This window comes from Erpetoichthys calabaricus, chromosome 12 (assembly GCF_900747795.2).
Source record: "Erpetoichthys calabaricus chromosome 12, fErpCal1.3, whole genome shotgun sequence".
Lineage (NCBI taxonomy): Eukaryota > Metazoa > Chordata > Cladistia > Polypteriformes > Polypteridae > Erpetoichthys > Erpetoichthys calabaricus.
In genome coordinates this window covers 119,296,855-119,312,172 of record NC_041405.2, presented here as the reverse complement: position 1 = coordinate 119,312,172, position 15,318 = coordinate 119,296,855, and the positions used below count along the sequence as shown (strand labels likewise).

Sequence of the window (15,318 nt, the reverse complement as noted above, 5' to 3'; positions counted from 1 at the left end):
TGCTTTCCTGAGTGCTGCTTTCGCATTTCTTTACAAGAGCACCACATAGTGTGCCAATACTTTTCCGTGACGCTGAACCTTTCGTACTGCTCAATTATGTTGAAATACGCAATCCTTTAAACCAAGGTGACCTGATTTTACCAGTTTCTCCGTGTTTCCCAGGACACGTCATTCAAAAAGTTACTACTGTTTTCACCTCAGTTGTTTGTATAGTAATAAATACAGTGAATATCTCAAGATTACTGCGAATGCGGCCGTGACTTTATCCATCCATCAATTATCCAACCCGCTATATCCTAACTACAGGGTCACGGGGGTCTGCTGGAGCCAATCCCAGCCAACACAGGGCGTAAGGCAGGAAACAAACCCCGGGCAGGGCGCCAGCCCACCGCAGGTCGTGACTTTATTCTTTGTGAGATCTGTTTTCAAATGTATGCTGACCCTCCACTGGTTCCAGTTCATTATCTGAATAGCGAATGGAAGCCTAGTTTCCCGGATTGTGAATGTTCTCCGAATCGCGGAAATGATGTGATTTTATGCTCTAGACCGCACATTTTTGGACTGTGAGATAATAAAAAACTTAACTTTCTACACTTCTGTTCTACCACGATGTCGGCTCCAAGTTTTTACAGTTGTCCAATAGCTCATTACCAGGAAATAACTTGGCTGCAGTTTTATTTTGGAGTCTGGTACCAGGTAGCACTGCTTATGTTTCCGAGCCGGAGTGGGTACTTTCTGCTAAACCGAGTGGAGTTTACCTAAGGCGCCTGTGGTATTTTAACTTGCTCGTTTCTTTTGTATCAAAATAAAGGGGTTGTGGGCCAGGAAAGATTGTAGGGCAATAAGTATAAAGTTCATTGTATTATTTTTATGATTGAGTTTAGTAATATAATAATATGGCTAAGCGGGGGAGGGTTAAGAGATGATAAAATTTATCCACTTTAATGTGAAATCCACCGATGTGGTACAGCAAGGTTGCGCACTGGTGTTACCCGTGACTCAGGGATGAGTTTAGGTTGTTGCATCATTTCCTTAAGGCGTAAAAGCGTCATTCACAGACGGGCGGAGACTGGCCAGAACACCACGTTAGTGGCAAAGTCAAAAAAGCAGCGATCAGGAGAGAGCAGGCAGTTAACACGAGAGTTCTTCAAACGAGCTGCCGGAGAATTCAGGTAGGATCTCTCTGTATTTCTCTTCAGATTATGTGTCAGAGATTAAACGTTTAATATAGAAGGAATTCTTTTTTTTTTTGTTTGTTTGAGAAGAACTTTATTGCTGCTCACGTGTTGAAAGATACTTGTATGAACAGAACGATTTGGAATGGCACATTTAAAATATTTCAGTTTAATATTAGTGTAAAGTTGTGTAGGGAAAAGCTCAACTTTAAAGAGGCTTGCATTCAAATACTTAAAATTCTGTAGTACATACATAAGTATTACACACAGACAGGTCTTTTTCAGTGAAAGCAAAAATGTCAACTAAAACTATTTATAATAGTAGCTTGAACGAAGTGTATTTTTTATGTGTATTTTTGTTATTTAATAATGTATTATAGTAATACGTGTTTTTAAAAATCCTTACTTTGAGTAGTGTGGATGATTAATGTCTGTGGTGTCATCCCATGATCACTGGCATTGGTTAGTTTTTAGTCACATGCAATTATTTTTGTGTTATAAATATCGGCACACTGTATTTTCTTTCGCAGTCCTTTTAAACAATAAAGTCACTGAGTTAAACTTTGACTGCGTATTTAACATTTGCGTGTGCGTGAAAATGTGTAATACAAATGTTCACAACTGGTATGCTCATATATGTATATATAAACTGTATTTATGTGTATGTGTGTGTAATTTCATATACATAATTTTATATATATATATATATGTGTATATAAAATTACAAGTCATTTATCATAAGTTCAGTAATCTTGAGTTTCTTTTTTGTACTATAGTTGTGTACATTTTAAGCATGTAGTTGTAATTTATTTGAAAGCTTTTCTATTGTAGTTGTGTTCATTTTGAAATTTCATTGTTTTTCAATGTAAAGCATCATATTATATTATACTTTGATTGGTGCTATATAAAATAAAGATTGAGTCATATATTTATTTACTCACATGTAGAAAACTCTAAACGTATTGCAGTTTTATTGTATTTGTTTATTGAATGCTGATGGCTTGCTGTTGGTATGGTATATTATTTGTGGTATTACCTTCGTTCATTAACGCTATTTTTCTTCACCATTATACTGACATACAATCCTACAAGTATTTCTCATTTTAACACCAATACAGTTGTAGATGGCGATGATTTAGGATTTCAGTTTATTTTGTAAAAGTTTCAGTAAGATAAGCGCAAACCAAAGGAAAATAGATGATGTTTGATAATGCATCTGCAGAGAGAAATGTATGACAGGATGTTTGCAACATTCAGATAATTCTGATTAAAAGAAAATTGCGTAATTACCTGTATCAAGTTGTAGCTCACCTTTTATAATACATTAAACTTTTTTATTTAATTTGAATAATATCAACCTCGACCAGAACATCGTGCCTGTCTGCTGACACTTTTGATTTAAAATAATGACAACTGAGAATTTAAATTTAAGTGACTGGCTATGGTTTGCAGTTTTTTACTCCTTGAAATCAATCTTGTTTTAATATTTTGTAATGAAATTAGAATATATTTACACTTTTTTTTGTAAAAGATGGCTTCAGTCAATGATGCAACAGCTGTGTTCATTTATTTTTTTATAATGTTGCATAAGAAGCAAAGCAAAGTGTACTTTGTGCATGTGAATAAATGCATATAAATGTGATGATATATACAGCATATGTTACTTTTCCCATAGAGCCTCCCATTCCTCAGAATTTGAGCACTAAACTAACAATTTAATTAGTTGTATGTAAATTTATTAAGGAGGTAGTATCATGTGACTTTACAACTTAAACAGGATCTTGTTTTTTTGTGTTAAATCATTAGTTGTTTATACTCATATCTGATGTAATATTAGATTTCACTTTGATTTTTTTCTTTATTCAGTGTCTGAACTGATGTATATAAAATAGACACTATCTGCTTCTGAAAGATTCGTGCCAAAATTTCTAATCAGGATAAATCCTTGATTTGCTTTTGGAAGCAGTAGGAGCAGAGATGAGATTTCATTTTTAAGGAATCCCCACCCTTTTAATAAATTAAAGTTCTTGATTTATCAGTTGTTTGCTCATGTTATGGCCTTGGGTATGTGTTCAAAGAAATGGCAATTGTATGAGAAGGTTACTATTTTGCATTGTGGGAGAAAATGGAATTTTCATTCTTAAACTCTTTAGTACGTATTTTAGAAATGAAAATTACTACATTTCTATTCCTTCATGCAAAACTTAAGATAAGCTGACTGGTGAGTAAAGTAAAGTTCTGGGAAATGTCAATAGATGTGGATAGGTGTGTATGTTGTTAAACTAAAGATTGGTAGTTTATGTAAAATTGTACTTATGCAGTTTTCTTTTAATCGACCAATTCTGACTGCATGCCTGACCAGACTTAATGAGCTGAAAACCAGAGTAATTTATATGCACCATGTTTGTACCTTCTGTGCTTTCAGATGTTGTGACCTCTTAAAAAGGAAATACTAAGTGAAGAGTAGGAAACCAATTAACAGCACACACATCAACTTTTGTGGTGAGTATGTTATAGTGATCAAGTATTTTGTCATTCAAACATCTCTGTCAATATTAAATGATATGCATTTGGTATTCATAGAAATTTAGACACAATCAGTGATATGAGAAACACAATTTGGTTTATGACATTATAATACTCTTGTTTGTCTTTTTTAAATCTGTGTTGCTTACCATATTTTTTATTTTTGGTACAGTCTAATGGTCAGTACTGTATTTTGTCATGTGCACCTCTAATTTTCTGGTTTTAAAATTAAGATCAAGTCTTGTGAATATAAGGGGTGTGTGCAGCATTAACAAGCCCTGTTTAACTTAATTTAATTTAAGAGGTTTGATGAAATGATACAGGCATTGCCACCTTTAGTTTGCCTTATTTCTAACCAATCAATTTATTATAATCAGCCGAACTACGTAAGTTGAAATGTTTCAAATATGTGTTAGGTGGGTTGGTGACATCAAACCAAAAAATAATTTGAACTTTTCCTAAAACTGAAATTGTGAATTTTCCCTCTAATTTCAGTGCATTTGATTTTTATTATAAAATCGTTTTTCAAACTAAAAGATCGCATTACATTTAATGCTTTTATCAGTTACTGTTTTTTTAACTCATCAAAACATAAAGAGAAACAAGACAGAGATTTTCCTGTTGGGGGAAAAAAATAGTTTACCTTAAGGTAAAAAGTATCCACTGAAATTTAATAAACTTTTTCTCCTCCTTGTAATTTGTGTAGATTTAATGTTTTTTTCAATAACTTCTTTAAAAGGTAACTTTTCAAGCATGTGTATAAATGTTGGTTATGTTGTTTACAACTTGATTTCTCAGTTTTGTTTGGTTTCAGTCAGTGCACAGCTGTGTAGCTAGAAATATTTATACACTTGAAGGGGCACTTAGTTTAGAGACGTCTGTTCCCTGTTTCTTATCTCCTACCATACTTGCACAAGAACCTTGTCTTTTGTCAGCAGGTATAGGAAATGTATGTAAGATATCGGATTCATTTGTGTTCTCTCTGAGCATTACGGAAACTCATGCTTATGTTGGTGCCAATGTTTTGGTGAGATAAACTTGTTGGTCTACTGGCATTATGTAATTGTAATGTATGGTAGCTTTTAATTGATATTTTTTTATTATTAGTGTAAAGGTGATATAATACTATAATATATCTAAAATTTTTTTTTTTTTAAAAGAACACCTTATATACAATCCTAGACCTACAGCGTCCCACTGCTTGGTCATTTTATGCCTGATCTTGCTGAATCAATGGTTAAAAAAAAAACTAAACACAGATTTATATTAAAAAATGAAATTTGCAATCATAATGAGTACCAAGAAGACAAGGCAGTTTAAATAAATGTTATTGAATTATATATTCCTTTTTTGTTAATGGAAATTTTACATTTTGGATGGTATTTCTCATAATCACATAATAAGTATAAAATCTGATACATTATTAAGAAAAAAAAGCATAAAGTAATTTAAAAAATCAACTTGCAAAAAATATTACTGTTAGGATAGAAAATGTATTTTAAAGAGTGAAGAAATGAGATACCGCCAAGTGGTTTTATATCATCAACATTTTAGACTGAGCATAACAGAAAACAATGCTAATTAAAATGTCCTTTTGTAAATGTATTTTTTTGGCTATAATTAAATATATCATTGAGAAATTGATGTTAATATTTTGGCAGACTCATGGAATTTGTGGCTATAAGTAAGGCATTTAATATACTGTGGATATAATTGCAAAATCAGTTTTTTAAGAGTGTTCCTATCACCTCAGTTAGGTAATGGCAACAAGACATTGATAAGGATAGCAAGGTAATTATCGAATCTGACCCTCTTCGTACAGGTTGTATGCTAAAGTCCATTAACATTAAAAATGTCAGTAAAGGGCTAATGTTGAATGTGATAACAAATACATGTCATATCAAGCCTTATCTGACATAATAAGATAGTTTTTTTTATTCTTAACATAAGGTTATAGTAAGTTAGGTACATAATCAGGGTCTTTATGATAACACAGAAATTGTAATAATAAAAAAGAACAGTCTAGGCTTGTCTAGAGCAGAGTTCATTTTCTGATTATACCAATAATTACAAAACACTGGTTTTCTGAACTGACTTAACCTCATCTGCCAAGAAGTTTATTGTCGTTCACCTCTTATTTTTGCCTTGTCTAACAAATTACATAGACCATGCAGAGTATATTATGAACAAACAGAGATAATTATCTTTTTTCTTTGTAAATGTTACATATATTAGCATATCCTGAATATATTTCTTGCAGTTCATTCTTCTTGCACCATTGCATGTTATGTATAACTATGTTATACCTTACCATACCATACCATATTTATTTGTTGAGCGCTTAAAAACACAGCATTACAACCGACCAAAGCGCTGTACAGTTAAAACAAACAGGACTAAAAACAAAATATTAAAAGCAAACATTAAGAGAGAATTTGAACTAAGAAACTAAAAACAGGTCAGAGGACCCAATAAAATAGAGAAAATAGCTAAAAACAAGTAGAAAATGAAACAAGTTAAGAATTAAAAGCCAATGTGAAGAAGTGCGTTTTTAAGCGTAATTTGAATGTGGCAACTGAAGTGGCTTGCCTAACCACTAAGGGTAGGGAGTTCCAGAGCCTGGGTGCACCGACGGAGAAAGCCCTTTCACCACGAGCTTTGAAACGTGCCTTGGGAACGGTTAGAAGCAGCTGATCTGCGGATCTAAGAACGCGAGGGGGATTGTATCGATGGAGCAAAACACTCAAATAGGCGGGGGCTAGACCATTTAATGCCTTATAAGTTAGGAGGAGTATCTTAAAATCGGTTCTGAATCTAACCGGCAGCCAATGTAAGGTTTTTAAAATTGGAGTAATATGTTGGCCTCTGCCACTCCCTGTTAGAAGCCTTGCAGCCGCATTTTGAACCAGTTGTAGTCTAGAAAGAGTGGCTTTGCTGATACCATAAAGGCAGGAATTAGAGTAATCAAGCCAGGATGTAATAAATGCATGGATTACTGATTCCAGGAGATGGTTAGACAGAATAGGCTTGAGTTTGGCGATACCCCTGAGCTGGAAAAAAACAGGATTTTACTGTGCTATTGACTTGAGCATCCATTTTCAGGAACGAATCCATTTTGATTCCGAGATTAAAGATAGATGAAGTTACTGGAGTGGGAAGAGAGTCGAGGCCAAAAGATGGAATCTGTTTGTAGTCGGGACTAAAAACAATGACCTCGGTTTTTGAATCATTCAGATGAAGGAAATTTACAGCCAGCCAATCCTTAATGTCAGATAGGCAGTCGAGGAGAGGTTTTGGTGGAGTCAGTTTGGCTTAAGGGAAAAATAAATTTGGCAGTCGTCAGCATATAGATGATATGAAATTGCATGTTTTCTAAAAATTGCACCTAAAGGCAGAATGTAGATTGAAAAAAGTAGTGGCCCTAAAATGGAACCCTGGGGGACCCCACATGGGAGTAGGACTGATTCAGATGAAAAATCGTCCAACATGACTCTTAAGGGTCCTGTTGCAGAAATATGACTTGAACCAGTCGAGGGCTGAGCCAGATACACCAGCCCAGAATTCGAGTCGGGAGATCATGATGCCATGATCGATTGTGTCAAACGCAGCAGATAGATCGAGAAGAACCATAATCACATGAAGTCCTGAGTCCAATGCCAAAAGGACGTCATTTAGGACACGTAAATGCACGGTTTCTGTGCTATGTTGGGGCCTAAAGCCTGACTGAAAAAGGTCCATAGTAATTAAAGAGACAGACTAGCCCCAGAAATAGTGAAAGATAGGCGTGTCATTTTTTAATGAGTTTTTATTATTATTATTTTTGGTGAATCCAAACTCATACATTTAATTTATTGTGTGCAATTGTGTTTTGTGTTCTTGCAGCTTCACATTTTGTTCAGGGGTTACCAGTATGCTCGTGAAGCAAAAGCCTCAAAACTTGCTGAACATATGCCCACTCTGAAATAGACAATTTCGTTATTGATTCGAGTCTTGACAATTTTTTTGTATATTAAATAAAATGGTATATTCCATTTTTGTTACACTGTATCATCACCTCTCTCCTATGCAAGGTATTGGACTTTAGGAACAAAACAGTTAAGTTCTCTTTAAACTCATTATATGAAAAGTCCCTAAATCTGTCAGTATAATACTTAAATAACTGACAAAATAATTGTTTTTCCTTTGTTGTTTTTTTTTTTTTTTCTAAACTTGAAGAATTGCTGTTTTGCAGTTGATGCTCCTACTTTAATAAAGGTGTGTGTGTGTTTTTTGTTTTTTTTTTTTGATAGGGGAAGCTGAATCAGTCGGGGCAGATATTGTATACAGTACTAGGTTTTCAATCACCACATAGGCCATTGTTTGAGCAGGCCTACTACCGGAACTAATAGATTTCTGTTTTTGGTCTGTATCGCTCTAAAAAATGGGAATGATGTAGCTATTTTTATCTTTCTTTCTTGCATGTATGTGACAGAAAACAAAGAAAGATCAAGAAAGGACATTCAACTACGTGAACAGAATTTGTAAGTGTTTTTGTAAATTCTTTTAAATCTGTCCAAAGTAAGTGTATTGTTCTTAAATAAAATTAAAAATATCAACAAGGAGTGGGTATGAATAACCCTTTTTTTGTATCTCGCATGAAAAAACAATAGTAGACTACCTATTACAATTGTTTTGTCAACATTTTAAAGTAGAATTTAATTCACTGTCGTGTCTCATATGAAGAGGCCAAAAAATTTTAAAAAGGCATCCTCAAAATGTCAAGTAAAGTTTACTGTTACATTCTTTTTACTTCCAGCATCAGTCAATAATGACTAGATGACCCTGTGATATCTAATCAGATCCCAATACCCCCTCACCTTTTATATCTGACTAGACAGGGTCAACTGGCTCCACCAGTTTACCTTATCAGAGGTGATGACTTTGTTAAAGTATAAAGGCTGTATTTAGTACTGTGTAAAAATATTGGGCTATTCAAAAAGATGATTTTTTTAAGGCTAGTTTTTCTGGACGTTAAGTATTTGTTTGCTTCTTAAGACAACAGCTAGATATATAATATTTGTCTACAAGGGGAAATTATAACTATAGACTATATGCTAATACTAATACAGTTAAAAGTAATAAATATTTCTTCTGTTTTCCAAAAAATGTATTGATCCTTTAGTGAGATGGGTAGAACAAAACAAGTTTGATGTCCAAACCTCCCCTTGAAACATCCTATCCGTTCCATTTGTCTGTTCATTTAAATCAGTGGTGCTATTGGTAAAATTTTAATGAGGTAGAGATCAGCTGAAACATTCATGCTAATCATGAATTTTAACTAATAATGGGTTTATTGGATTATTCCACAAATACTGGGGTGCCTCAAGGAGAGGTTTGAAAATGGCTACCATAACATTCTGACAGATATAAAATCATATTTTTATTTAAACAAGGTTGTAGTCAGTGAGCAACAGCACCCGTAAATGGATTTTCAAGAAGTTATATTAAAGCTGTCATTTAAAAAAAGACTATTAAAGCAGTGAAAGATAAAAACAAGAAATGCAGCAGAAGACTTATATAAATCGTTTGGTGTCCGATCCAGAGTGATCTAGCATCAAACTATACCCTTCGATCTTGCTAAGAAGTGTTAAAAGAAATGTGATTTTTAGAGCATGTTGCAGCCAAGAACCCATTCTTGCAGAAAGGTAACAAGCTGAAGAGATTGCAGTACATGACAGATCTTAAAATTAGGATTTCTTAAGACTTTTTCCTACTGGTTGTCATTCCAAAATTTAAGTTTTTGGCAAGAAATACATTGAAGTGTGTTTGTAGTACTCTGTGCACAATGGTAGGTCTATCACAGTCTGGTGCTACATTTTAGCCAACATTGTAGGGGATCATGAAAAAACGTTGAAGTAATGACTGCAGAGGAATATAAACAGTTTTAATTTATTAGGCTGTAACTTCAGATAAATAACTCATTGGTGTAATCTTTGGCTTTCAGCATGATAATGACCCCACACATATTGCAAACAGGATTAAAACTGCCTTAATACCCAATTGCAGCTGAAGTTCTGTGGGGTACAGGAAAAAAGAACAAAAATCAGCCAAATTCAAATGAAGACTTGTAGGAAATTCTTGCCATGGTCTTAGAAGAATTTACTACAGTACTATATAAAAATACCATACAGCAGTGTATAATATTTTGTATTATAAGGAAGGACACACAAAATCCTGACTTACTTTTTATTGAATCTATGTTTATTCTAATGTAATATAATGTTTCAAGGAGCAAATAAACATGTATTGCCCAGATACTAGCTTTAAAATGAGTTTCCCTTGGTGATCTAGAATTTTGCACATTACTGTGTAAGTAAATGTAATCTATTTAAACATTTGCTAATACATTCTTTGTATGTTGCTATATTAAAAGTCATAATAATAGAAAAGAAATGGGAAAGCATCTAAGCACTGCAGTTTGTAACAGGGGTGTTAGAATAATACAGTCCCACACAGATGTCTACCTCTCTTTGAGAAAATGTTACTTCTTTATTTATTGGGTAGTTAATCAAAGACAAAAAACTTCACAGGTGTGGCTGGATATAAAAAGTGCACATCCCTATTGTGTATGTACTAGTATGACTTTAGTACACTCTGTTTTCTTCTTCTGATAAGTCTTTAAAATATTGTGCACTGGACCAAAAGTTATGGCAATTCAGTAATTCTAATCTGAGCACTTGGCAAACACTAAGGAGACAGTGAATTAAAACCCTTTAACATGACTCATGACTGAACAATTTTGTATCTGCAGGGCAATAACAAACTAAAAAGGCTGCCTGCAAAAACAAGCATGTGTTGAGCAGTTAATGCAAACTTTCAATTAATAAAATGGTGCTTTCCTTTCAGAAAAGCATAGGACTTTGAACAGTTCTGCCAGAGGTTGCACTTTGGCATGTTGGAGAGCTCTTAAGCTCCTGGGCTAAATATTTTTTTGCTTAAATACTTCTCACGTTTTACATATGTTTCTTTTTGTTTATATCGAATGCATCTAATTTAAGGCCAAGATATAATACCTTTCAATTTTGGTATGAGAAGAATATTCCTCTTTATGATTTATTTTAGTCCTGCTTGATATTGCAATTTCAGTTAAAGTGGTGCTAACACATTTAAGAAAAAAACTAAAATGCTAGTAATATCTGCTAAGTTGCTGTGCTGTGCCTTATTTAAAGTTGTGGGGTGCTCTGCTTAAAAAAGTAATATTGTTCATAGATTGTTTGATGTGCCATTTTTTTTTTCTTCAAATCTTTTGTGTAATAAGCCTGTGCAATTTTGTAAATATATATATATATATATATATATATATATATATATATATATATATATATATATATATATATATATATATATATATATATATAATATTTCTTGTTTCAGTGAAGTTCCCAAAAGCGGATTTACTGAACAATATGCAATATTTGCTACATCGTTTTTAAATAAGGTTTAAAATTATTTTCAGGGTGGGTTCTTTGACTTACTCAAAACTTCCATGTATATGCCTTTATGGAGAAGCATGGCAAAACTGGGGAATAAAACAGCTTTCTAGCTGTTAATCCTGAACCAGAATTTATATTTTTATAAAGTTGCACTGACTTGTTTTGTTGCATGCGAAAACTTGTATAGCTGCTGTAACATGCTTTTTAAAATTCTTTGGGTGGAAGGTTCTTGAGCAACCTTTAGTTGCTATGTTCATAATAAAAGAAAAAATTCTGAGCTTTTTAAAAAGCATTAATTACACATACTTTTATTTTCACATTGAATCTATTATGTCAGAAATACTTAATAGGTTCTCTATTTTTTCTAAGATATTTAGTAACATTTCATGTACGACATACTTGTGGCACATATGCACTTTAAAATTTGTGCAATGTAATTTTTTTAAACCCTTTGAAATAGTATTCCCTGTAAAAGACATGAATAATAAAATATGGCCAGGTGAGACTTATGGGAATTAGTACTCTCTTTTCCCACCTCTTAGTACATTTGGTCACAAGTGTTGCCGCTTGCAGCTGTAATTCATTCCTGTGTCGATATGTGCAAAGGGGAGAGGTAATCAAAAAGTTAAATAATTAAGTCTAAGATTTTTATTTTTATATGTCAATTATTGACCAGAAGTATACGTTTAGTTTGCGATGGACTGGTGTCCCATTCATGTCTGATTTGTGCCATGCAGTGAGACTGCTGGGATAGGCTCCAGCTCCCATGATTAAGTGGGTACAGAAATCTAATTGTATGTTTATGTACAACTGCAAGTGAAGTACAAGGCATAAAGGAGTGAATTAAATCCTGAAAATATGAGTATAAATACAGTATGTATTTTTAGACAGTTAAAATGGATAATTGCCAAATTCACATACTATGAAGTCTAGAGAAGTGTATGGAAAAACTATACAGGCAATGGGAAGTAAAGATGTTCAGAATGTAGTAGTGTTCAAAACCAGAAATGCATTCCAAAGTAGTAAACAGTATAACCAAAACATAAAAACGTTAGGACTTGTAAATGTTAAAAGAAGAAGGATAGCATAAATATCATATTTGAGATTTTTCTCTAGACATTCTGCAAATGGGTAGAGCCTCACCATTTAAAGATTTTTAAACACAGCTGTGTGTCACATAAATTACTATTTAATTTAGTATTTAATTTAAAGCTATTGAATAGTAAAAGTGGTATGAGATATCAGTACATCACTAATAATCTTTTTTTGTTCTTTTTTCTCTCTTTCCTGCTGTCTTTTTCTTGTCTAACTAGTGCCTACACTGCTTTTTCCTTTTTTCTGTTTTTATTTAAGCCAGCAATATGTGTACATTTTAACAGCACGGGTTAACTTATGCTACTTCCTCTTCGGTATTACTGCTGCTTCACTGCCTGCTTATCTGCCTTAATTTGACACCTAACAACACAGCAGTCCTAACTTCATCAAGAAGAATAAAAAGACAAAAGAATAAGATATAGCTGGAACATTTTCACATCAGCACTACTACTTCCTTGTTTTTTTATTAACTTTAGAAGACATGAATTTCAAACTGAATTTTCTTAAAAACATTTTTTTACTCCCTCTTTACTTGTTGATATGGCTATATACAATCTTTACTTTTATTCCATGGTATTTTCTTACTGATGCTCAAATGAAAAGGACAATGGCAAAACGGATAAAGGCAAAGTCAACATCAGGGAAGCCATCAGGCCCTTACCGATCTGTGGACCGATTTGATTCTCTGTCTACAATGGACTTTCCTGGAGTTGATACCTTGGACAAGTTATTCGATCATTCAGTGGAGAAGTTTTCAAAAGCAGAATGCCTTGGCACAAGGGAAGTGCTGAGTGAAGAAAATGAAATTCAACCTACAGGAAAAGTCTTTAAAAAGGTATTGCACTTTTAATCTATAATGCTACAACCATATGTTTTTAATTTATGGGAAAATAGTGGTGAAGTGATACCCTAATATTATTTCAAATTTAAAACAGTATTTTGGACCAGAACAATCAAATCCTTTTCAGAAATACTATAGCCTATTTCTCATTTTGTATTTATAGTGGCATTAAAGGTATTCTCCCACATCACATTTCCCCACATTGTATTATTTAATAGTATTGAATCTTTATTTAATGGATATGCTTGCCAATGATGACAGAAAAATCCCCACCAAGGCAAAAACAGAATTGTACAGATCTTCAAAAATAGTTCTAAAATAAGATTCCACAATTATTCTCTTAATTTGTGGTGGCATAAACAAATAACAATTGATGTAAACAATTTGAAAATACACAATTAGCTTTAAGGAATCTAACTGCCTGTCACTTTCTATAATTAAGGTGTTCTTCTTAACTCTATTTTAAATACATTGACCTCTGGACAATCACAAATCTAATAATAGACTGGTTTTAGTCTAGAAATCTCCCATGACTCAGTGGTAGCTATAACAGAATGCCTCTCATAATTAAAATGGGAAAAACTTTGCATTTGATATTAATGCCTTTGGTGAAAAATGTGTAAATAATAAACTTGGCCACATTTTACCAAAGACCCTATAACCAGCTGTGTAAGAATTCTGTGGTTTAATGAGAGCAAAACTGGCACCTGTATGCTCAAAATATCTTTGGGTTAAATGTGATACCACACATCACACTGAGAAAGCCCTCACTTTAAATAAGGTGTTTGAAGGTTTGCATTGGAACAAATAACTGTATGGCATTATCTAACTTGTTTATTGGCCATTTTAAGAAAGTGTGAATACATAAAGTATTGAATTTGTAACCATGAGGGTATGTCCAATACATTTTTTTGTTTGTTTTTTAAACATTTGACTTTTAAAAGTTTATTTCAGTTCACCTCTACTACTTAATAGAATACTGACCGCCTTTCAGGCAAAACTATGCTCCTGTACATAGTAGTGTTCTGGTGCTTTCCTTCAGGAACTGTGTATTCCCATTCATCCCTAAGTTCCATTATTGTAAAAGTCCACATTAATGATGCTTATAATGTATAAGTGTACAGTGTAATGGAGCTGGACCAAGGAACAAGAAACACCTGCCAATGCCATACTTCTGGCAGCTCCATGTATCCTTGTTGGTGTATTAAATTTATTTAATAAGTGTTGTTCAGGCATTGGCCTTAGCCAGATGTCCCTGACACCTGGTGACTGTTTAGCATGTCTTGTCACCTCACTAGGCCAATGTCTATTTATCCCTCACACTTGCACATGTTTGTTTTCCTTTGCTATTAATGATTTCAGGCTGTAATTCTCTCTTTCCGTTTTTTTGCTTACACTTTTTTATATATTTTGTAAACACTTGCTGGACTACCTGCAGATGCTCATCCTTATATCCTTAAATTTTTTTAGATATCCAGATGAAATCATATTCATATGATTGATGATATGATCATATTCAAATATGAGTGTTTTTGTGGACATACAAAATTTTTTTTAAACTGACATTCAGCTCTCATTTGCATCACTAATTCTGGTAGCTTGTTATTTTTGATCATTTTACTTTAAGGATAAACTCATTTTTTGCTGTAATTGGAGCACTGTTTACAAGTTATGCATCTAAATTTTATGTTGTTACTATAACATTCTTGTTTAATTATAACTGTTCTTTCTAAATGGGATTATATAAACAAATCACATGTTTGCAGGTGGACATATTGTTGCATGCAAAATAAAACAGGTAAAATTGGAAATCAATAATGTGCAAAATTAACTGAAAATGCAATGATTCGTCATTTCAAGCAAGAAAAATAAGCATGACAGGGACTAAAATAGTTGGATACTAAACTTTGACAATCTGGCCTTACCTATACAGCTTAGTTTAATTGAGCCTTTGGCAAAGAGTTGTAATGGCTTGCTAGTCTAGACAGTGTTTTATTGTTTTTAATTTTGTTTGTCTGTTTTAAGATGAATAGTCTAACTCTATGCACCCTTCGAAATTATCCAATAGAGCAGCAAGTTAACTGAAGAGTTTGTCAAAGAGAACCAACCCCAAAATGCTATCCAAACTTCTTCACACCTTACTTCCTGCTGCCGATATCCTTGTCCATACAGTGCAGCACAAGCTGAATGGCAATGGCATTCACCCAGG

The 15,318-nt window shown here is 33.4% G+C and overlaps 1 protein-coding gene across 4 annotated transcripts in view; it reads left to right on the top strand.

Moving 5' to 3' along the window:
- Positions 1-15,318, top strand: part of LOC114662540 (long-chain-fatty-acid--CoA ligase 4-like) — a 73,699-nt gene that overhangs the window by 27,202 nt on the left and 31,179 nt on the right. The window contains exons 1-4 of one of the 4 annotated variants that reach the window (XM_028816061.2): positions 959-1,172; positions 3,601-3,677; positions 8,173-8,221; positions 12,487-13,103. In XM_028816061.2, the coding sequence (XP_028671894.1) occupies positions 12,750-13,103 (354 nt within the window). In that variant the 5' untranslated portion in view covers positions 959-1,172; positions 3,601-3,677; positions 8,173-8,221; positions 12,487-12,749. Of the gene's footprint in view, positions 1-958; positions 1,173-3,600; positions 3,678-8,172; positions 8,222-12,486; positions 13,104-15,318 lie in introns of those variants that run through there. The other 3 variants (XM_028816065.2, XM_051935089.1, XM_028816063.2) reach the window with 3 other exon arrangements.